General features: G+C 34.2%; 3 protein-coding genes across 3 annotated transcripts; 2 read left to right on the forward strand and 1 right to left on the reverse strand.

Moving 5' to 3' along the window:
- The first annotated feature begins 2,168 nt into the window (after positions 1-2,168).
- On the forward strand, positions 2,169-3,344 carry LOC110944178. The gene has a single exon (XM_022185891.1). It carries the CDS (start codon positions 2,169-2,171, stop codon positions 3,342-3,344), a length of 1,176 nt encoding a protein of 391 aa, XP_022041583.1.
- Positions 3,345-17,414: 14,070 nt separating this feature from the next.
- Positions 17,415-19,377, forward strand: LOC110942289. The gene is made up of 2 exons (XM_022184027.2): positions 17,415-17,633; positions 18,678-19,377. Exons 1-2 carry the CDS (start codon positions 17,480-17,482, stop codon positions 19,220-19,222), a joined length of 699 nt encoding a protein of 232 aa, XP_022039719.1. The 5' UTR covers positions 17,415-17,479; the 3' UTR covers positions 19,223-19,377.
- Positions 19,361-22,667, reverse strand: LOC110942288 (early nodulin-20). Its single transcript, XM_022184026.2, has 4 exons — positions 22,429-22,667; positions 22,134-22,246; positions 20,529-21,011; positions 19,361-19,605 (listed from the first exon to the last, which is right to left on the reverse strand). The coding sequence occupies exons 1-4, from the start codon at positions 22,589-22,591 to the stop codon at positions 19,540-19,542; spliced, it is 825 nt and encodes a 274-aa protein (XP_022039718.1). The 5' UTR covers positions 22,592-22,667; the 3' UTR covers positions 19,361-19,539.
- Between the last annotated feature and the right edge of the window lie 204 nt (positions 22,668-22,871).

Consider the following 22,871-nt stretch of genomic DNA (forward strand, 5'->3'; position numbering starts at 1 on the left):
CATCATCACCATCAGTCACACGCTTCCGACATTCAATTTAATCATTATATAACTTTACTAGTTTAAGTACTCGTGTGTTACACGGGTTACTCAAAATAAATTATATTATTTAACGGTGTTCAGTGGCGAAGGATAATGGGTGCTCGGGGGTGCACCCACCCACCCCAATATTTCGGTTAAAAGTGTATATGGTCCGATTTTTCATCCGAAAATTTTAAAAATTATATAGGATCGCCCACCCATTATTTTTCCTAAATAATGGGTAGTTTGGTAAATATATTTCAACTCTTATTTTATTTGTTTAACCCTTGATTACCGACCACACAATAAAATTAATATCTCACAAATAGCTTCACGATTTACATAGAAAAAGAAATTGCTGATAGGTTTGATTCGGAAGACATATTTGATGAATTCAAAAATCTTAAAGGTCGCCGGGCTGAGTTTTAATTTTTTGTCCAGGTTCCGTTTATCTCGTATCATTATATATATATAGGTCTTTTGTTTGTTATACAATATTTAGTTTTTCTATTTGCAAGAACAGGTCCTTTGAATGAATGATTTTTTTTAGTTTTATTTGAAATTATTATTATTTAACCTGACCTGAATTGAATAGCCGACCTGACCCGACCCGACCCGAAACATAATGATAGGAAAAAATTTTCGGGTTCCATCACTTTACGCCCACTCGAAACTTTTGGTCAAGCTCCGCCACTGACGGTGTTGACATAAACTTTGAAAATGAAAGAAACGTTTCATTACTTATATAAATATTATATTACAATGAGCTAAAAAATAAATACGAAAAAATCATAAGTTATTAAAGATTTTTTTATAATTGTAAATATACAACCATAGATTGTCCTAATAGAGGGTACCTTCTTTTCTAGATATTTATAGACATGACATTGCAAAAGTAATATGAGTAGCAAACCACCTATTAACAATACTCATTTTACTACTAACAATTGAAGCATGAGATAAACAAGATTGTAAACCCAAGTATTCAAAGCTGAATCTATGGCATCAATTTGTAATTTGAAAAAAAAAAAAAAAAAAAAAAAAAAACCCTTAACCCTGTTAGGTTTTTTTAGTGTAGTAAAGAAGTGAAAGGTGGAGATGAAAAAGATGGACGGGTTGGGCAAAATGGATGATCGATGTGTTATCTTTCGTTGTGTTGAAATAGGTAGTTGGGTTGGGTTGTGTTGTTCCACTTATCGATTTTTTGTTCACTTTCTTAATATTCTTTTTATTAAATTTAAAACTATTAGGCTTCTACACGATGCAAAGATGCCCAAACATCACCAACATTGAAAGTTTTAAGATAATTTGCACTATGGAATAACCAGACCAACACTAATACCATTGTAGTAAATTATATCATTCTTACCCGTATTACATATCTCTAAATATTGTCAAAATACGAACATTTAAACAACCACCACTGTGTATTAAGATATGTTGTTAGAATCCTTTATGTAGACATATCTCTAAATATTGTCAACAGTGGCCAAATTATGTTGTGGATTTTTTTTTTTTTTTTTTAACAATTACCATGCTTCCCCATTGATACGATTTAATACAACCCTTAAATTATCAAAATAATTGCAATATATATTTTCTTTATTCGACGTCCCTTTGATTATTTTACATATATAAGCCTACTACATACCGTATTTTTTTTTCCAAATCTGACCCAGAAGTACATGAGGCATTGGTTAAAGAAAAACTTAATTTGCTAATGATTATTCGAATTACATAAATCAGCTTAGAATAACACACCCTAAACTATGGTAATTAATTTCACATTTTTAATTGATAACATGTTCTCTTACAACTAATTCATTGAGGATATCAACTAAAAAATTATGAATAATATATTTAATTTGTTGTTGAATCATTGAGTATATCAACGAAAAAAATTATGAATAATATATTTGTGGTTGAATATGACTATATTTAATTATCTAGATTACCATCACTATTATTTATTTTCTAATACATCTGAGAATACCTGGTACACATTCCTATCTTTTTTTAGTATATATAAGCTAGTACCCTCTTAGAATTTCAAACATTCTTTCATCACTTGTTTTATCAATTTCACCAAATCAACCAACCTTGTTTCTTGATCTTTTGTGAGTTTTCTTGTTTTGTTCAATTTCAAAATGCTGACGCATTACCGCGGATCATCATCTCCATCAATCACACGTTTAAGACGTTCAATTCTCGGTTTAAAACGTTATTCGGCTGTCCATTCAATTGATAGTCACACCCATGAGCTCACAACTCAAGAGCATGAGGTTGAAGCTTTTCTAAAAATGGTAACTCAAAAGTTTTATAAGTTATCATTAGTGGAATCGCATGAACTTCTATCAGGTTCTTGGATTTCCAAGCTTTTAGATGTTTTCCTATGTTGTCAAGAACAATTTAGAGTATTGTTATCAAATAACAGAAGTTGTTTGAGCAAACAACCTATGGCGAAATTGGTTTCAGATTATTTTGAAAGGAGTGTAAAGGGTTTGGATATTTGCAATGTAGTTAGAGATGGGATTGAACAAATGAGGCAATGGGAAAAACAACTAGAGATTGTTTTGAATGTTTTAGGGGATCAAACAATTCTTGGTGATTCCCAATTTCAAAGGGCGAAAAGGGCGTTGAACAATTTAGAGATTAAGATCTTTGATGAGAAAGAATCAAGATCGATTTTTTCTCACAAGAGCCGATCTTTTGATCCGAAAGATTTGAAGAATCAAGAAAGCAATGGCACTAAGATGTCAAGATCGTTATCTGCGAGTGTTTCAAGATCTTGGTCGGCTTCAAAGCAACTCCTAGCAATCGGGAACAACATTGTAGTACCGAAAAGTAATGATGTTCTAGCCACCAACGGGCTTGTTTTGACTATTTACACAATGACCCATGTGTTATATTTCGTGATGTGGGTTCTAGTAGCATCAAGCACTTCTCAAGATCGCGGGTTACAATTACAATTCAACAACTATCATAAGAATTTCACTTGGTGGGTCCCGATGAGTTCGCTCCAAGAAAGAATCTTGGAGGAATATAAGAAGAGGGGTAGAAGACACTCTTGTGGAATTCTGAAGGAGGTTCATAGGATTGAAACATATGTGTGTTTTATGAAAAGATTTATCGATTCAGTTCAGTTTCCTTTGAGAAAAGAACAAGAAGAAGAAGCGAAGAAAATGTTTGAAGAATTGAAAAACATATACGATACATTAAAGAATGCATTGGATCCGTCGGAGAGGCAAGTGAAGGACATTTTTCAACAAATCATTCGTTGTCGAATTGAAGGGCTTGATTATGTTGCAAGGCAGCATGATTAAGAACTAATTTTAAAACATTTTGATAAAATGTATGGATGTATTTGTTTATAAAGTAACGATTGTATTGGGGTGATGGCTTGAATTTTAATGTCAAACAAAGTGTGTTTAATCTTGAAACCATTTATGACTAAAATTTGTAGTTGCTATATTTGTTCATAGTTTGTTTGTCAAAAGTATTTGTTTCTCAAACATAATGGGCTATTAGATCACAAAAAATGTATTATAAATTATTATTTGGTAACAAATATTCTAAACCATTGTTAGTTGTATGATAAAGAAGTATATAAAAGGACAAGTACACCAGAAACTTGTGTTTATGGGATTCATCAAGTCAATATGTCATCCATATGTTTGTATTTGTGTTTGATGTATGTGAAAGTTTAATTATTTGAATTTAATTACTATGTACATAAAAGAAATTATCTGATTTTAATCACCATATAGAGTGATAAATATTTTATAAGCAAACAAACAAACCATGTTCCAAATGATCATACGGGAATCATTGGCAAAAGCATGACTTTACGCTTGGGATATCCTAACACTTCACTACTTTGCCGCAAATAAATGATGGGTTTTCATACTATAAGAAAGTTGTTTTGTTAAATAGCTTTATATATACCAGATTTGATCAGCGGGATTGTCAATGAATCTTGTGTAGTTCGGTTGATACCTAGGTTAAAGCTCGAACAAAATTTATTAATAAAAACTCCACTATAAATCATACAAATCTATTTTTATCTATATCTATATTTATATCTATATCTATATATTATATAAGAAATAAAAAATATTTCTAGGCGTCTACAATTTTGTTTACCTGCCAAAACCATTTATACTTAGTTTAAAGCCTATGAGGCTGATATTCCAGTATGATTTCCCATTTCATTCCTTATTCATCGTAAATTATTAGTTATCCATAAACTAACACCATAAATAATATTAAGATTATATATATATGAATTATAGAGAGAAAACTTACTTAAGTTAAGAAAACTCAAGAAAACCTTATATAACAATTTTTTTTCTAAAAAAAATTAGGAAATGTAAGTTACATGTTATCGAAAGTTTTGTAACAAAAAAAAAAACAAAAAGCGCCGAGGGGATTTTTTTATAAAAATTTTTAAAAATTCAGTGTTTATATATATATGCTAAAAACTGTATTTTTAAATTTTATTATAAAAAATATCCTCGGCACTTTTTGTTTTGTTTTTTTTTTTTTTTTTGTTACAAAACGTTCGATAACATGTAACTTACATTCACTAATTTTTTTAGAAAAAAAAAATGTTACATAAGATTTTCTTGAGTTTTCTTAACTCAAGTAGGTTTATATATATATATATAGTGGAGTTCTAGAGTGAACACTAGTTTATTTGCGAACCAAATGAACAAGTCATGGCGATTCATTTAGAAGATCTAGAGCTCTTTATCAATGGTAAGATTGTAGTTATAATGTTATAACTTCCTTTCAAAATAAATGACATGAGGGTATTTTTGTCATGTGTGAATTGAATTGTTTAAACAATATAATGAAAATCCCTAAAATCTCGCTAGTTTCCGTTGTTTATACAAGATACACAATTGTTAGTTTACACGTGTACAATATCGCTAGTATCAATTTATACAACATATATAGATGTTAGTTTATACACATGTGTACAATCTCTCAAACTATCAGTTTATACGAAATACACAGTTGTTAGTTTATACACATGTGTACAGGCTTTTATACATCTGTGTATTATATTCAAAATTTGTTACATTTGTGTATATTAACAACATATAGTATACTATGCATGCACACGGGTAGATTCATATAAAATTGTGAAATTAATTAAAACCAAACAAGTGTACACATGTGTATCAACGATTCATACAAAAGCTACGTGATACATATGTGTAAAACCAAGTGGAACACATAAAACAACAATATTTATGAAACAAATCAATTTATACACTTGTGTACGATTACGGAACTGTTTTGGAACGAAGAAAATATAAAAACAATTGTAAATCATGTTATGTTGCTATGAATTGATTTTTAATTGATTTTCAAAAATATTGTCTCAAGAAGGAAGACTAGAATCTTAGAATAAATTAAAAGATAATTTAAATTAGCTTAAATATAGCAACATGTAACTATTATGCATTAATAAAGAATAATGAATTAATAAATAATTATATGTTAAATTACAATCTTATCATTTTATCTAAAAAAATAAATGAATGGCTACAGGTGTGTTCTTCTCTAATACAACGGTTGACATTAAAGTCAAACTATATATAAATTCATCTATTAATTTTTGGATTATATTAAGATTTATATGTTTCACAGAATTGCAGCACTTTTGATGGGTACTAAAGTAGGTACTCCTATAAATAATTATCTTTCTTATAACTAAAATTGCATTGATACTTATTCATATCCTAATAGTATAAAAACTTATAGGCCTACATGGTAAAAATCGTAACATCTAAAAATATAAAAAACAAATGCCCAATCAAACTTGTGTAAACTAACTACTACATAGTCTAGATTTACACGTTTATTATAATTTCGTTGTTTTACGAATAAATTGTCATTTTAGCCCTGTGGTTTTTGTCAGAAATGTCACACTTCAGTTTAAATTGTTTTTTTTTTTTTTTTCATTTGTGTTTCTAAGATTTTCAATTTTTTATCATTTTCGTCCAACCCCTAATTCCGTTCAAAAAAAAAATCATTTTAGTGAACAAGGGTATTTCGGTCACTTTACATACTTCTTTTTTATCGTTTTCATCCACTCCTTTTTACATGTTTTTTTTTTCTTTTAATCATTTATATAAGTACTATAATCCTAAATCATGTAAATGTCTTTGCTCACATCATATATTTTTATTTTGTTGTATTTAACAATAAAAGTTTCATAATGCGTAATTTTAATCAGAATAAATATTTAGAGATTTATAAAATGAATAATTTTCAATATTCAACTTGTGTGTAACACGGGTTTCTAACCTAGTTAGATAGATAGTCGTGATATACAAACTATTGCTGTCGGACCGGGTTGGTCAGTCTAAGATGAAGATGCATTCAATATTCAAGAATAACTAGGGTTAAGACCCGCCCGCGTTGCGGCGCGGGTACATCGTAAACATTGAATGGATTAGTCCAAACGTTATATGATGCATTAACCATATGAAAACACACATTTCGACGTATTCAGTTGAACTCAGTGTAACATGTATAATCATTGTGATTGGATTAAACGTAAAGTAAATAGAATTCGTATCGAACAATCATAACATATTATATGTGACCCAACTTATACATAGAAAACGTAACGGGTATGAAGGAAAATATGCATATGTAATTGAAAGGGATTAATTAGAGCTTTCGAAAAAAGGGGAGAAAAAGAAACCATAATTTGACTCCACTCAGTTCGAAACAAACTTTACGAAACGTACATAAAATAAACACGAAAACATATTATATTTGACCTGAATTGTTTCTCAAAACAGTTTCCGTCGAAACGTAGAACAACTTGAATTTATACGAAAACTTACATAGAAATATGCACGTAAAAATGGTTTCTTTAAACGAAAACGTATTATATTTGACCTGACTCATCTATAAAAAAAAGTTTACGTCGGAATGTAAAAGAAATCATATTTACACATACCCGTACATAAAATATGCACGTAAAAATTAGTTTTTAAGTAAAGGAAGTATAGGGGTAATCCGAAACAAAAAAAATTAGTAAAAATTTTAATAGGTTAAAAACGTTCGTAAAACCGTGCCAGGTAGCACCAATGCCACAACCCCATCGACTCTCAACATCGTAAAAATAAAATAGATAAAATGGTAAAAATTACACTGAACGAAAAGCAGACTAAAATCGTTGAACCACACACACCCGTTACAGTGTCTTAATACGAAGAAATTAACCAGAAACGTAAAACATAGAAAATGATAACTTAGTCGATCTACGACTCGCCCGTTGCGGCGAACTTTTTAAAAGGGGAAAAATGGACGCGTTGCGATGGGTCTGTCAAATATGAAAAAATAGATCAAAAACGTTGAACCTCGCATGCACGCTACGACATGTTAACTCGCAAAATTTAGAACGAAATGTAAAACGAAAAGCTTGCGAACGATAAAAAGTATGGGGTATAAAAGTTGTAGATTATAAAGTGTTGTGTTAAAGTATAAAAGATGGAAAACTTTGGGTTAAAAGTAAAAAAATGAAAAGTGGTTAAAATGTAAAATATGATATGTTTGGATTAGAAGTGAAAAATCAAGATTTTTTTTTGAAACACTCCCTATGCACAAGTTACAACTTATGATGCACATATAAGTTGCTTCTTTATATAAGTTTTAATTTTAATTTTAATTTTAATTAGTTAAGTACCCTCACCCAACTGACTTAGGTTGGGCCTTAAAATATTGCATACTTGGTCTGCTGGACTCTATCTTGAAGATCATAAAGGGATTCAAACAGTGATATTTAGTCAGCATGACTGGTCTTGTTGACCCTAGTTTCCGGTCCATGTATTGTGTCACTATTGTATGTTGCAAGTTTCATTATAAAATAGTAACAAGATTTTGCCAATTATATATTTTATTTTTTATTAGCTGGTGTTTAGATTTTGCCAATTATATATTTTATTTTTTTATTAGATGGAGTTTAGGTTTCCTTATAAAATAGTAACATGATTTTGTCAATTATATATTTTAGTTTTTATTAGCTGGAGTTTAGTCTTCTTTTCTGATTTCTGTGATTAAGATAGGAGCATCATATGTTTCTAAAAAAAGAAAAACCAGTTTAAAAAAATGTATGTTATAAGCATCTTACTAAGGGCAGGTCATTGGGTCAAAAGTTACAAGCCGCCGGGTTTGGACCAAAAATTAGAACTTTGGGCTTTTTTATATGGGCCCACCGACCGGACATGCAACAAGATGTATGCTACGGTAAAACTAGGGTTGTTCATGAGCCGAGCCGAATCAAGCTGACCTTGGCTCATGTTTGACTCGTTTACAAACCAAGCTTTGCCGATCTGCTCATTTACAAACTGAGCCGAAAATCAAACAGGCATTTTTCGAGTAGTAATTTTACAAGCGAGCAGCGAGCGATTTGGATAACTTTATTGTCTAGTGTGCCATCCGGTTTAAATTTGCAAAGAGAGACAGTGACAATGTTGGGTCTCAAATTTTTACACCTTAAAAAGCAGTCATATTTTATACCCTAATATGTTTCATGAATGACAATGTTGTGGCAGATGATGAGGCCGAGGCGATGATGAGCAGACTATAGAGAACGATGACAGGAGAGCGGGAGATGATCGATTTAGGGTGAGAGTGGGAGATAGTGAAGCGATAGGCGGACAATCCAGGTAAAAGGACGCTTCGCGGCTTCGGGTTTTCCTTTGTGATTTAGTGTTAATTTTTTATTGGGTTGATTTGGGTAAATTATGTATGAATATAATTGCATATTTGTATATAATGGGTCAAAGTGTAAGATTAAATATATTATGTTTAATATTTAATCAATAGCCATCTTAATCATTTACATTATAGAGATCAAAATATATTAGAACCTATTATTAATTAGTTGGTAATTGTTGATGGACCATATTACCCTTAGTAACTAATTAGGTTTCCTCCTGGGTGCTTATATAAGGAGAATAAGGTGGAGGTTTAAGGGTTACTCAGTTTCACAATTCACACCCCATAAGCCATAACATCATCACGAAACCTCCTCTCCTAAACCGATACCCTTTTCGGTTTCTAAGTCACCATCATTAGTCAGCACCCTAAGGAGGAACCGAATCAAGATGACAGGCATGTCGAACTCTCTCACAGGATTCTCCTCTGCACTATCTGCGGTGACAGGTATGATTCATATTGTTTTCCTTTATGCATAAACAGAACTGAACCAACATGTGGTATCAGAGCATATGTTGATTAGTCAGTTCTGTTTTCGTATCCATAATTCTGGGATTGAAACTTGGAAAACGGAATTTTTTGAAACCGTATGAACTTGACAGCCGGTTTCGAGTCATAAGAATCGACTCGAAATCATGATTTTCGATGAAAGGATTAATTGTTTGTTCACCGAATTAACTGGATCATGTTTTAACCGAAATCTGTTTAGTAAAATTATTAAAAATTCAGGTTTCGGGTTCCAGAATTTTATTTTTTATGATTAGGGTTCATCATGTTTATGTGAAAATTCGAATATTCTGTTATGTTTTGGAATATGATTTGGATTATTAAGTGTTTTTCCTGATTTTGATCTAATTTTGTCCTCTAAATTTTTTACAAAAAACTGTTAAAAGATAAGCAGATTATAATTTCGAAATCTGTTAACAAAATTAGATCAGCTTAAACAGGAAAGGATATCTTTTAATCCCTTAGATTTCGAATTTTCGGTTATGATATCAAATTAACAGCTGTTAGCGAGGTTGCTACTCGAGACCACGAGGTTGCTACTCGCAACCATAACGTCATTAGTCGAGACCATGAGGTTGCTACTCGCAACCATAACGTCATGACTCGCAATCACGAGGTTGCTACTCGCAACCATAACGTCATTAGTCGCAATCACGAGGTTGCTACTCGCAACCATAACGTCATTAGTCGCAATCATGAGGTTGCTACTCGCAACCATAACGTCATCACTCGCAACCATGAGGTTGCTACTCGCAACCATGAGGTTGCTACTCGCAACCGTAGTTGCGACTCGCAACCATAACGTGATTTGTCGAAACCGTAGTTGCGACTCGCAACCATAACGTGATTAGTCGAGACCGTAGTTGCGACTCGCAACCATAACATCATTAGTCGAGATCGTGGTTGCGACTCGCAATCTCATTATTTAAGCTGTTTAAATGTGACTCGCAACCATAACGAAAAATTTTTTTTCGGGGCCCCGCCCCGAACCCCGGGCGGGGGCACGCTGTCCCCCGCACCCCCAGCGAACTCACCGCGGAGTTCGATCCGCGCTAACGGGTGGTTTGCTATTAAATAAATGGTTTTGTAATTTACTTAGTTAATTAATCAGAATCAGATAATGTTTTACAAAACCAGAAATAGCTTAACTTGAATGAGCTTTTGATATATCATTTCTGGCCAAAGCTGACTTGATACATCTACTTATCATTCAAGTATTACGAAAGCTATGCTAAGTGTGCATCATAAGCATGAATGTTTTAATATCTGGCCAAAGCTGATTTAATTCTTTCATAGATGGCATACTTAGCAAGTGCATAACTAAAGTGATTGTTTCAATTTCTGGCCAAAGCTGATTTGTTACAACCACTTTGCACATATGCTTAAACGATTACACTTCTGGCCAAAGCTGTTTTGTTTTTGTTTAAGTAGAACTTTTAGTTAAGTCTATTATTTTGATGTTAGTAATAGACATTATCACAGCTTCATTATGTAAAATGGTCATTATTTTGCCTGCCTTAGTTTAACGTGCCCATAGATCACATTAGTTTTCTTCCTTAGTATCATAACTTGCTCATCTTATTTCCACTATCAGCACCCAACTGCGGGATTCCACCTTTGACTGGTGATAACTTTGCTGCATGGAAGGATGCTCTCATGCTTACTCTCGGATTGCTTGATTTCGATTATGCTCTAAGAGAGAAAAAGCCAGCGGACCTTACCACTCAAAGTACTGCTGCTGAGCAGTTAACTCATGAAAAGTGGACTAGGTGTAACCGCATGTCTCTCATGTTTATGAAGCAATCCATAAGCAATGCAATCAGGGGAGCTATTCCTGATTCTGAAGATGCTAAAACCTACTTGGAACATGTGGAGGCTCAGTTCAAAGGGACGTCTAAGGCGCACGCTAGTACTCTTATTCTCAAGCTTGTGACAACTAAGTATGATGGGAGGAGCGGCATTCGCGAGCACATCATGATGATGAACGACATGGCCAATAAGCTGAAGGGGCTGGAAATGGAAATCAGTGATGGTTTCCTTGTTCATTTCATCATTACTTCGCTTCCTTCTTCTTTTGAAGCATTCAAGATCAACTACAACACTCAGAAGGAAAAATGGACGATGAGTGAGCTGGTCGCCATGTGCGTACAGGAGGAGGAGCGTATGAGGATGGATCGCCATACTGATGTTGCCAATTTCACTACCTCCAATCCTAAGAAAAGGAAGCACAATTATCAGAGGAAGGATGCTTCTAAAGTCCATAAGTCTAATCCTAACACTAATGCAAGTGCACCTTCCAGCTCTAAGAACTCCTTAGGCAGTATCCGCTGCAAGTTCTGTAAAAAGACAGGACATATGCAGAAGGAATGCCCTGATTTTAAGGAGTGGCTGGCTAAGAAAGGTAACGATTATTTTATGATACTTGAGTCCTATAATTTAAGTGTTCCTGCTAATTCTTGGTGGTTTGATTCTGGTTCTATGGTTCATGTTACCAATTCTACTCAGGGATTCCTTTCAATCCGGAAGCTGGAAAGAAACCAAAGAACGCTTAAGGTTGGGGATGATCGAGAATTAGAAGTGAAGGCCATTGGAACATTACAATTAGTTATGAAAACTGGTTTATGTATTAAACTTTATGATACCTTATATGTTCCTGAGGTAACTCGGAACCTTGTATCAGGACCAAAGTTAGACATGGACGGTTTTATTGTTTCCCATGGTCATCGCCAACTCTCTATCCATTATGATTCTGTTCTTTATGGTACTGGTGTTCTGGATGGAGGTCTCTATAGATTAGAACTAGATGATGGCTTTTCCAAATCTTTGTTGTCATATAACATTAATGAATCACTCACAAAGATGGAAGAGAAACGAGACTTAGAGACTTCATCCATGTTGTGGCATCAGCGTTTAGGCCACATTTCAAAAGAGCGATTAAATCGTCTCGTAAAGGATGAAGTCTTACCTCCTCTCGATTTCTCTGACTTTGGAACATGTGTCAAATGTCTTAAAGGTAAAATGACATTAGCGAATAAGAAAGGTGCCACTAGGAGTTCTAATTTATTAGAACTCATTCACACTGACATTAGTGGCCCCTACCAAATCGCTGGCATAACAGGACATACTTCATTTATCACTTTTATTGATGATTATTCTCGTTACATGTACTTGTATCTTATTAAGGAGAAATCTGAATCTCTAACAACTTTTAAAGATTATAAGGCTGAAGTAGAAAAGCAATTAGATCGTCAGATTAAAGTTGTGAGATCAGATAGAGGCGGTGAGTATTATGGAAGACATACTGATGTGGGTCAAGCTCCTGGTCCATTTTATGAGTTTTGTAAGGGCCAGGGGATTGTAAACCAATACACCATGCCTGGTACACCTCAGCAGAACGGTGTCGCTGAAAGAAGAAACCGTACCCTTATGAACATGGTGCGTAGTATGTTAGCCAACACTAACTTACCATTATTCCTCTGGACTGAAGCGTTAAAAGCAGCTGTTCATATACTCAATAGAGTTCCTTCTAAGTCTGTCCCTAAAACTCCTTATGAACTTTGGACAGGAAGGAAACCGAGTCTTAAATATATGAAAGTATGGGGCTGCATTGCTGAAGCAAAACTTTACAATCCTTTCCTAAGGAAACTTGACCCTAAGACAGTTACCTGTTTCTTTATCGGGTATCCTGAGAACTCTAAGGGTTATCGTTTCTATTGTCCTTCCCATGTCACCCGTATTGTTGAAACCAAGCGTGCCGCGTTCCTGGAGAATTTCAAGGTCAGTGGGAGCAGTACCAACCCTTACGAAGAATTGCAAGAAGTACAAGACGCGGGGGGGAGAGACTCGTCGCTTACCATTACTCCGATTACTCCTCTTGTACCCAATGCAACTATTGTTCCTGAAGCTACTGCACCAACTCCAAATTCACCTCTACAATCAGAACCAATTATACCTCATGACGAAGGCACATCAAACGCTCAAAACCAAGACAACGCTGAACCCGATAATCCACTCAGGAGGTCATCCAGGCAAAGAAGGCCTCCTAATTGGGATGATTATGTTACCTACCTGACTGAAATGGATCCCGGAAAGCTCAATGATCCTATCTCTTACAATGAAGCCATTAGCAGTGATCAGTCTTCTGAATGGAATAAAGCAATGATTGATGAGCTTGATTCCATGAAGAAAAATGACGTTTGGGATTTGGTAGAATTACCCAACGGAGTCAAACCCGTAGGATGCAAATGGGTGTTCAAAACAAAACTGGATCCGAATGGGAACGTTGAACGCTACAAAGCGAGATTGGTTGCAAAGGGCTACACTCAGAAAGAGGGAATTGATTATCAAGAGACGTTTTCACCTGTCTCTCGTAAAGATTCATTAAGGATCGTCATGGCCCTAGTAGCTCATTTTGATTTAGAGCTGCATCAGATGGACGTTAAAACTGCTTTCCTTAACGGAGATTTGGACGAAGATGTTTACATGAAGCAACCTGAAGGCTTTGAGCCTGAAGGTCAGGAGCATCTAGTCTGTAAGCTGAAGAAATCCATTTACGGGTTAAAACAAGCATCACGTCAGTGGTACCTCAAGTTTGATGAAGTCATGAAGAAGCAAGGTTTTATGAAGAATCAAGTGGATCAATGCACCTACCTCAAGATGAGTGGGAGCAACTTTACTATACTTGTCCTTTACGTTGACGACATTCTATTGGCAAGTAATAGTTTAGACATGTTGCATGAGTCGAAGCGGTTACTCTCGCATAACTTCGACATGAAGGATCTCGGAGATGCATCTTACGTCATTGGCATCGAAATTCACCGAGATAGAAACAAAGGGATCTTAGGATTGTCCCAAAGGGCCTACATAGATCGTGTCCTTACACGATACAACATGCAACAGTGCAAACCCTCCGTCGCTCCAGTAGTTAAGGGAGATGTTTTCGGTTCGTTTCAGTGTCCGACAACAGAGGTTGAGAAGGAGCAAATGAGCCAGATACCTTATGCATCAGTAGTCGGGAGCTTGATGTATGCTCAAGTCTGTACTCGTCCAGATATCGCTTATATTGCTGGAATGCTAGGCCGTTATCAGACTAATCCTGGCCTAGATCACTGGAAAGCAGCTAAGAAGGTACTTCGATATCTGCAAGGGACGAAAGACTATAAGCTGACTTATAGAAGAAGTGATCATTTAGAAGTGGTGGGCTATTCTGATTCTGACTTTGCCAAATGCAAAGATGACAAGAAATCCACTTCGGGCTATATCTTTATGTTAGCAGGCGGCCCTATCTCTTGGAAGAGTCATAAACAACAGTTGACCACAACTTCCACAATGATGGCAGAGTACATTGCTGTCTATAATGCAACCTGTCATGGAATGTTGATTAGAAATCTGGTCACTGGACTCAAAATCGTTAATTCCATTTCTAGACCATTGAAGCTTTACTGTGATAATTCAGCTGCCGTTAGTTTCTCGAACAGTAACAGTTCGACTGGAGCTGGTTTATATCTCGATACAAAATATCTTTTTGTACGTGAACGTGTTGAGGAAAATAATCTTTGTATCGAGTATATTAGTACTAAGGATATGCTTGCGGATCCGATGACTAAAGGTCTCCCTCCTAAGGTTTACGAAGAACATGTTCGGAATATGGGATTATGTAAAGACCTTATTTGAGCATATTGTACTAACTTATGTTTTATGTTTAATGAAATTTCCTCAAGTTTGATTTTGTATGTCTATTAGAATATGTTCAACCGGTATAATGGCATATAGACAAATAAAAGGTTACAAATCAAACAAAGGGCTTACGCGTATTTTGATCATAACGACTAGGTTTTAAATTAAGGCTATAGTATGATTAATGGGGGTCCTGAGTCGCATAATGATTCAACGGCTGTATTTCTCTGCTATAGTACTTGTTTAAGGCTAAAATGAGTGTTAACTCCTGATCAGGCTTAGCTAATACTCATAGTAAATGATTACTCGGCTAAGTGGGAGAATGTAAGATTAAATATATTATGTTTAATATTTAATCAATAGCCATCTTAATCATTTACATTATAGAGATCAAAATATATTAGAACCTATTATTAATTAGTTGGTAATTGTTGATGGACCATATTACCCTTAGTAACTAATTAGGTTTCCTCCTGGGTGCTTATATAAGGAGAATAAGGTGGAGGTTTAAGGGTTACTCAGTTTCACAATTCACACCCCATAAGCCATAACATCATCACGAAACCTCCTCTCCTAAACCGATACCCTTTTCGGTTTCTAAGTCACCATCATCAGTCAGCACCCTAAGGAGGAACCGAATCAAGATGACAGGCATGTCGAACTCTCTCACAGGATTCTCCTCTGCACTATCTGCGGTGACAGGTATGATTCATATTGTTTTCCTTTATGCATAAACAGAACTGAACCAACACAAAGTTCAAGTGGTATATATAAAACACTAACTATAATTTATATTTGTGCGTGTTATATACATATAAAACAAATTAAAAAATGATTCGAGCTAAACTGCGCCAAACAGACCCTTGCTTGTGCTTGGCTCGTTTTACAAATTGAACCAAGCCGATCGGCTCGTTTACAACCGAGCTAAAAATAGAACGGGCATTTTCCGAGTATTTTCCTACCGAGCGACGAGCGGTTTGAAAGGTGTTAACTAAAACAGTATGATAGAAATGGGGAGTTTGGACTATTTGTATTATGTTTGGACTACAATGCCGATGAAGTTTGGGACTCATTAAATGACAAATTAGCAGCCAAAATTCATTAGAAATAAATAATTTACCAAAGCTGTTAAAATGATGTTATAATAGTTGATCATTCATATGTTATTGTTTATTGTTTAAGTGTTACTAAACTGTGTAACAAGTATGTGTGCAGGTTAAATACTCACAAGTTTTGTAAGTTGGAGGGTTGATATGAAAGTTATGAGGATCTGAGGGACTTATGCATACGAGCCTAAAGACTGTGAGGCCTGCGAGCATCTATGGGCTATTATGAAGGGCCTGGTTGTAACTTATGTTAAGAGTTGATATAAAAGTGAACTCTCGGGTTCGCTTTGCTCATTCTCTCAGTTTTCTAGTTCTTGGCTCCTGTGTTGAGACTTGTCCAGGAACCATTGAGTGACGATCCTGGAATCTTATACAAGTTCAATAATATTTGCGATGATCAAGTTCAATAATATATGTTACCAACGGTTAATCACTGATTCATAGCAATACACTTATATAATAAATACATACATACATACATACATATTGTCATATCATATAAATGTGTTCGAAAAAAAAAACATATACAATAAATACGTACATATTGTCATATCTTATAAATGTGTTTGCCCTAGTTTTCAACGTTGTCTTAGTGTATGGACTTTTTTAGGGGACTGTGGAGGCACTTTCATGGAGTTAATGCTGCTTATTCTTGTCTTTTTACTCTTTTACATATTGCTACTATGGTTTTGTTACCCCCTTACGATAGTGGTAGTTCACTACCATTATTATTAGTAACTTTGTGTGTTATCTTGATTCTCTTACTCATTTTATGTTAAACATTATACTATACTATACACACACATAAATAAATAAATAAATAAATAAATAAATAAATAAATAAAATTAAAATAAAAAGAGGTTTGGGAGCCAGAGGTCTTGAGAGCAACATTTCTACCTCATAGGTTAGAGGAAAGGTTTGTAGGGTTGAATATCAGTCCAGAACCAATCCCGACATGGACCAAACCAGCCTGGACCATACCCAAAACCATGAGTATACATGTAAGAGAACCAAGAACCGAACCGTTGGATGGTGGGTCGGTCCCGGGTTCCGTGGGAAGAGTGAGTTAATTCCCTATGGGTTTAATCTGGATCATTTAACTACTTTGGGCTGCTACAAAATCTTTCCTAACTGGGTTGCAACTTGGGATGGTCAATTGGGCCTGTGGAGATCATCTGTTTAATTAACTTGGGCTGCAAAAACATGAGTTCGGTTCCTCACTAATTAACTGGGCTGCAAAATACAATTAACAAAAATTCTTGAAAAGTATAATAAAAATTCTTTTCTAATATCTAATGAGAAGCAATGCATCTATTCCTTACATATCTTCAAATCCACATCTATGTACTATATACATGAATTAGACTCAAGAATTTCTCATAAAACGTTTTCTTGGAATATCAAACGACAAATTCTTCGAAAAATGACACTTCAATCCAACACAAACCTCATGAAAGTCGCTGATGAATTTGCCGATTTCTACCCGTTGATGTTGATGCCTGATGAGGATCAATCCGGTCCACATCTTCACACTCAAGAAACAGAATCCATGTTCATCCTCACCGTCGAACTCAAAGGTTTGTATGAAACTAACATATATACATACATACATATACAACCATTCCAACCTTTTTGGAGGCATAAGGCGAAATGAAATTTTGGAGCCTTTTTTCCTTTTTTTGATTATTATAAACGGTACTCCTTCATCTGTGTTTGGATACTAGCAAAAATCTACCACATATATAACACATAGTGGTTTGCTTATATAAGAAATCAAACAAATCTAAACAATAAAATTTGCACTAATATTTAGCATATAAATTTTCTTTTAATTTAAGGCCCTATTTTTTGGAGGCTCTAAGCCCAAACTTTGATTACTTGTACTATAGGTCTGACCAATATAAATTGCCTTTTTTATCGTTAATGTAAATTGTAATGAATATAAGTGGTCTAAAGATAAGAAATCAATACTATATTCTATATTTTGGATCTACAAATTTTCTTGACTAGGTCTAGAATTAGCCGGTAGCGGTCAAAACATGTCAAATGTGCAAAAAAAAAATAGACCGACCAAAAAATAAAAAATAATAATAGTTTATCTGCCTAAACATGGTACAACATTTGATCCTAACATGTTTTGGTTGCTTTTTATGAGATATATATATACAATAAAATAAGAAAATCCAAGCTACTTGATACTTTCGACCATATATGAGAAAAATCCAATATCAAACACCCTTTAAACCTTTGTAACAACTTCATTAATAAGTTTATTTTTGGCTAATAACATGTCTACAAACCTTTTATATAAAAGGAAATAAAAAAATAAAAACACGAAATTGTTTAGAACGTGATAAAGAGGAAAAATGAGCAGGTAAGACGGTTTGTATAATCGTGGTGGGACAACGCCACTTGCCAAGTGGAGGTTTCTGATTGGGTGACACATATCCACACGCTCGTTACCCCCCCCCCCCCATAACACTATCCTGGAGCATGCTTAGCGCCCCTATTTTTTTAGAAAGATTCTTTTTTATACTATAGTTTTGTTCTTATTGGGGGCCTTTTTTGTTGAACACTGCATAAATATGCCTCTAGTTTTAGTGTATAATGCATTTATACAGGATATACACGATCGAACATAAAAGTTGAGAGCAACGAAGACGGGAATAGAATCAAAATAAGTGGACAAAAGCCGTTTCAAGATATGTTGATTGTAGGAGGAAGGGTTGTCAAGAAAGATATCGAGATGAGGGGATTTCAGAAGTGGTTTGAAGTCCCAAAAGGGGTGATCTATAATCAAGTCAATGCTGTTTTTAATGAAGATGACTCCGAGCTCGTGATACGAATGCCAAAAGTTACACAAGGCGTCACTGGAGCCCAAGTCGAGGAGTTGAAAACCGAAGAAATTCAAGCGGAACCAACAAAGTTATTGCAACTTTGTACCAATGAAGAGTTGTTAGAACAAGAGGCACACAAGGTTGTATATGACAATGAAGATGAATCTAAGGATGACGGCGAAAAACCAAAATCGCCTAAAAGGAAGTTCAAGATATGTACTCCGCTCATATTTGGATCGGCATTCGTTATATCTCTCGTCGTTTTGGTTTTCCACTTGGCCGGATCTAAAAAACAAGAAGACCCGCGAAAGAAAAAGGATCAAAATTAGTTTATTGTGTTGTAAATCAAAGTAATAAAAAGTCATCTCACTTTTAAAGTTAGATGATTAAAATCATGACAATATATTGATATGATAACCATCATAACAATTCTATTGTAATGTTTAGCTAGAAATGCACAAATGGAATAATGTAGCAAAAGAAATAAGCTTTTAATTCAAATGCAGGGTCACACAACTCATAAAATTGAAAGATTGGTACAATAATCATCAAAATCCACCTTTTAACTTAAATTTGACATGCCCCCACACTACCCTACACTACCCCACTCCTCTCTTTACATACATCAATTAGCTGCCACCCATCTTCATATCAACACCACTAGCAAAACCACACAACAAAATACTTTAACACCACCAACAAGCCCCACATCCTGCAAAAAGAAAAAACACAAAATTCCAATCATCATCATTTCCATGACTCCATGTTCATGATCCTATAGTTAAATGAATGTTGATAGAAAAATTATGTACTCATATATTAAATGTCATTTTATTCTCTGTCGTTTGGGCCATTTTGCCAGTTTAGTCAAAATGTTTCATTTTTCGCCTCTTGGTCCAAAAAGGTTTCACTGTTACCATTTTAGTCCATTGGGTTAACTTCATCCATTTTTTCTGTTAACGAGAAGGGCAATTCGGTCATTTTATATGTAATTCTGTTAACTAGAAGGGCAATTCGGCCATATAAAATGACCGAATTGCCCTTCTCGTTAACAGAAACAATGGATGAAGTTAACCAAGTGGACAAAAATTGCAACAGTAAAACCTTTTTGGACCCACAGGCGAAAAATTAAACCTTTGGACTACAAAATGACCCAAACCACAGGAACTAAATTGGCATTTAACTCTTTTTAATCACTCAAGTTCAAGTTTTCAAATGACCGAAATTACATTACCAGTAGTACGATTACATAGTTGCATATCGTGCCGGATATGCCAACGGTGTAAAATAGTTGACATGACAGTTATGCCAATTATGTCAGGGGTTGGCTAAATGTACCTTGCATGCTAAATATACCCCTGAGTAAAAATAGAAAGATAGTACATTTAGCACAACCCTTATGTAAAATAGCCGACATGATTGTTCCGTCGTTTTTATAACTATTTTACACAATTGACACATCACGTGAATAAATTTAAGTGGTAACAAATTTTCAAAAAAATATATATATATATAGTAAAACTAAAACTTCAAGTAGTTAAATCTTTCAAAAGTTTATATAACCTATATAAAAACTAATAATAAAATTTGATTACTAAGTGAGACTATATACAAAAGTGAAAGGTATAAGGTTACCTGTAAGCTATGAACACTAGAACTAGGAGCAGGCCTTATGGTGGCGGAATCGACTTCACCGGTCGGCAACGGCACCGCAGGGTTGCTGTTGATGAACGGTAAAGATCCGCCACGTTTTCTTGGACCACTCAAGGGACCATTCGAGGGAAAAATCGCATTCATTGGAGACGGGCTTGGGGAAACTAGTTCTAGTGGACGATTAGGCCACGGGTAAGACGGAGACGATGAAACTATACCTCCACCGCTACCACCACCGGGGATGCTAGGTAGTGGTGGTGAGGAGGATACAATGCTCCCGTGACCACCAATGGCGATGGAAGGTGACGGTGCTGCAACCGACGGTTGTGGTAGTGGTGGCGAGGCGGATGTTTCCGGTGTCGGTGAGGAGGAAACTTGAATTGCAAGCTTCTCACCGGCGTCACAAGATTTTGTGGACTCGTTTTTGAAGGCGAAGTAGAAGGAGCCAAGCCTTGATGGGTGCCACTTCATTCAAAAAAAAAAAAAAAAGTTAGAAGTCAGAATTTTAGAAACTAAAAAATGTTAAAACTAAAAGTAAGTAAACTTAGGATACCATTTTAAGGTTATGTTGTATCTTTTTAATTTATTTTTCTCAATAATCTATTTAGCAAATATTTGGTGAAGTTTCATACACTTGTAGAAAGCAACATATACACTTCTATTTATCTAAAAAATTATATATAATAATTTATTATTCATACACTTGTAGAAAGCGACATATACACTTATATTTATCTAAAATTCTTATATATTATAATTTATTTGAAGAAAATTGTGAAAATAATAATTTTTAATTTTTATCTCTATAGTTGTAAAATATATGTTCAGAGACTTATTATTCATGTATCTCTATAATCATAAAATAACTATATTTTCCTAGATAGGTAGTTAAGTTTATAGATTACAAGACATTTTTTATCATCCGACAAGACACTATAGTTGTAAAGAATTAGTCAAATAAAAAAAACTTTCTCGTGATAATTTATCTTTTAATTAAACTGAGCATCAAGTCAAATTTTGGAGTAAAAAAAGGATGATGTACAACATGATGTAAAATTAAAACTTAACACTACAGTTTAAATTAAAGAATACAAAGTTATAAAATAACCTTAAATTTTTCAATATACATATATAATGTATAGTTTTTTTTTTTTTTTTTTTTTTGGTAGATAATAGGGGCATCAACTAAATAACAAGGGCATAAATACATAGTAAAAAATTCATATAAACTTTATAGTCAAAAAGTTTTGTTATAACATAGAACTTGCTAGAGGGGGGAAAGTCCTACTTTTTTTCTTAAAAGGAAATTGTACAGCCAATAAAGCAGGCAATACAATCATTTAAAGCACCCAATGCTAACCAAAAAAAAATTACATTAGTTACCATTAAACTTCTAATTTTAAGCAACAATAAACTAAAACAAACCCCATCAAAAACTCCATTGTTACCATAAAAAAATTACATTAGTTACATTAAAGAAGCCATTTTCAGTTAACTTATTAATATGTCCTAAACCTTAACTAACAAAAACAAGAATTTAATGAAGTCACACATTAAGTGAGAGAGAGAGAGAGAGAGAGAGAGTACAGTGAATGTTGGGCTTGCAGGAGTGAGAAGTGTAGATTCAGTGAAATTGCACAAATTGAAAGCTCTTCTGCTCTTGAAAATGTACAAATTGTAGTTGTATTTGTGCCTGAAAACTAAAAAATAAAAACAAATTACAAAACACAATCTTAAAAAAAAAAAAAAAAAAAAAAAAAAAAAAAAAAGATTATATAATTTGGGTTCTTGAAAATCTTGAAAAATGTTTTTTTTTTTCAGAATGTAGACAATATCTTGAAAATTACTGAAAAAAAAAACAAACAAAATAAATGTAACTTACTAATGGAGTCACCAACTTGAACAGTAGGATTCTTCCATTCAGAAACTCCATCAACAACAAGTGTTGCAGAGTGAGCAAACTGCTGCAAAAACAGAATGACAAAAATGAAGATCATCACACTCTTTAACTCCATTGAAATCCTTCTTGTTCTTTCTACTTGCATTCACTCAGAAAGTTGCAGAGAACCAGGTTTTACAGAGGTTTTTGTGAGGAGTGTGAGGAGGGATAATTAAGAAGCCAAAAAGCTTTGTGCTTTGATATTTAAAGAAACATTTGGGGATTTATTTTTTAAATTAAAAAATAAAAAATAAAGCTTGAGGGCAATCCAGTAATTTCCTCCTATAAGTTACCTTCCAGTTCCAAGTCCTTACTTTTTTTTATATATATATATTTAACCAGGTAAACTCATAAGTCCTTTAAACTGTAAAAAAAGTAATGTGTCT

The sequence above is a fragment of the Helianthus annuus genome, chromosome 5 (assembly GCF_002127325.2).
Source record: "Helianthus annuus cultivar XRQ/B chromosome 5, HanXRQr2.0-SUNRISE, whole genome shotgun sequence".
Classification (NCBI taxonomy): Eukaryota; Viridiplantae; Streptophyta; class Magnoliopsida; order Asterales; family Asteraceae; genus Helianthus; species Helianthus annuus.

Bases quoted from the DNA above. Each gene is read 5' to 3' on its own strand.
- LOC110944178 (XM_022185891.1), top strand. From the start codon at position 2,169: ATGCTGACGCATTACCGCGGATCATCATCTCCATCAATCACACGTTTA.
- LOC110942289 (XM_022184027.2), top strand. From the start codon at position 17,480: ATGACACTTCAATCCAACACAAACCTCATGAAAGTCGCTGATGAATTT. The intron at 17,634-18,677 runs GTTTGTATGAAA...GCATTTATACAG, and splicing joins CCTCACCGTCGAACTCAAAG to GATATACACGATCGAACATA.
- LOC110942288 (XM_022184026.2), bottom strand. From the start codon at position 22,591: ATGCAAGTAGAAAGAACAAGAAGGATTTCAATGGAGTTAAAGAGTGTG. The intron at 21,012-22,133 runs GTACTCTCTCTC...TTTTGAATGAAG, and splicing joins CTGCAAGCCCAACATTCACT to TGGCACCCATCAAGGCTTGG. The intron at 19,606-20,528 runs GTAACCTTATAC...TTCTTTTTGCAG, and splicing joins CTAGTGTTCATAGCTTACAG to GATGTGGGGCTTGTTGGTGG.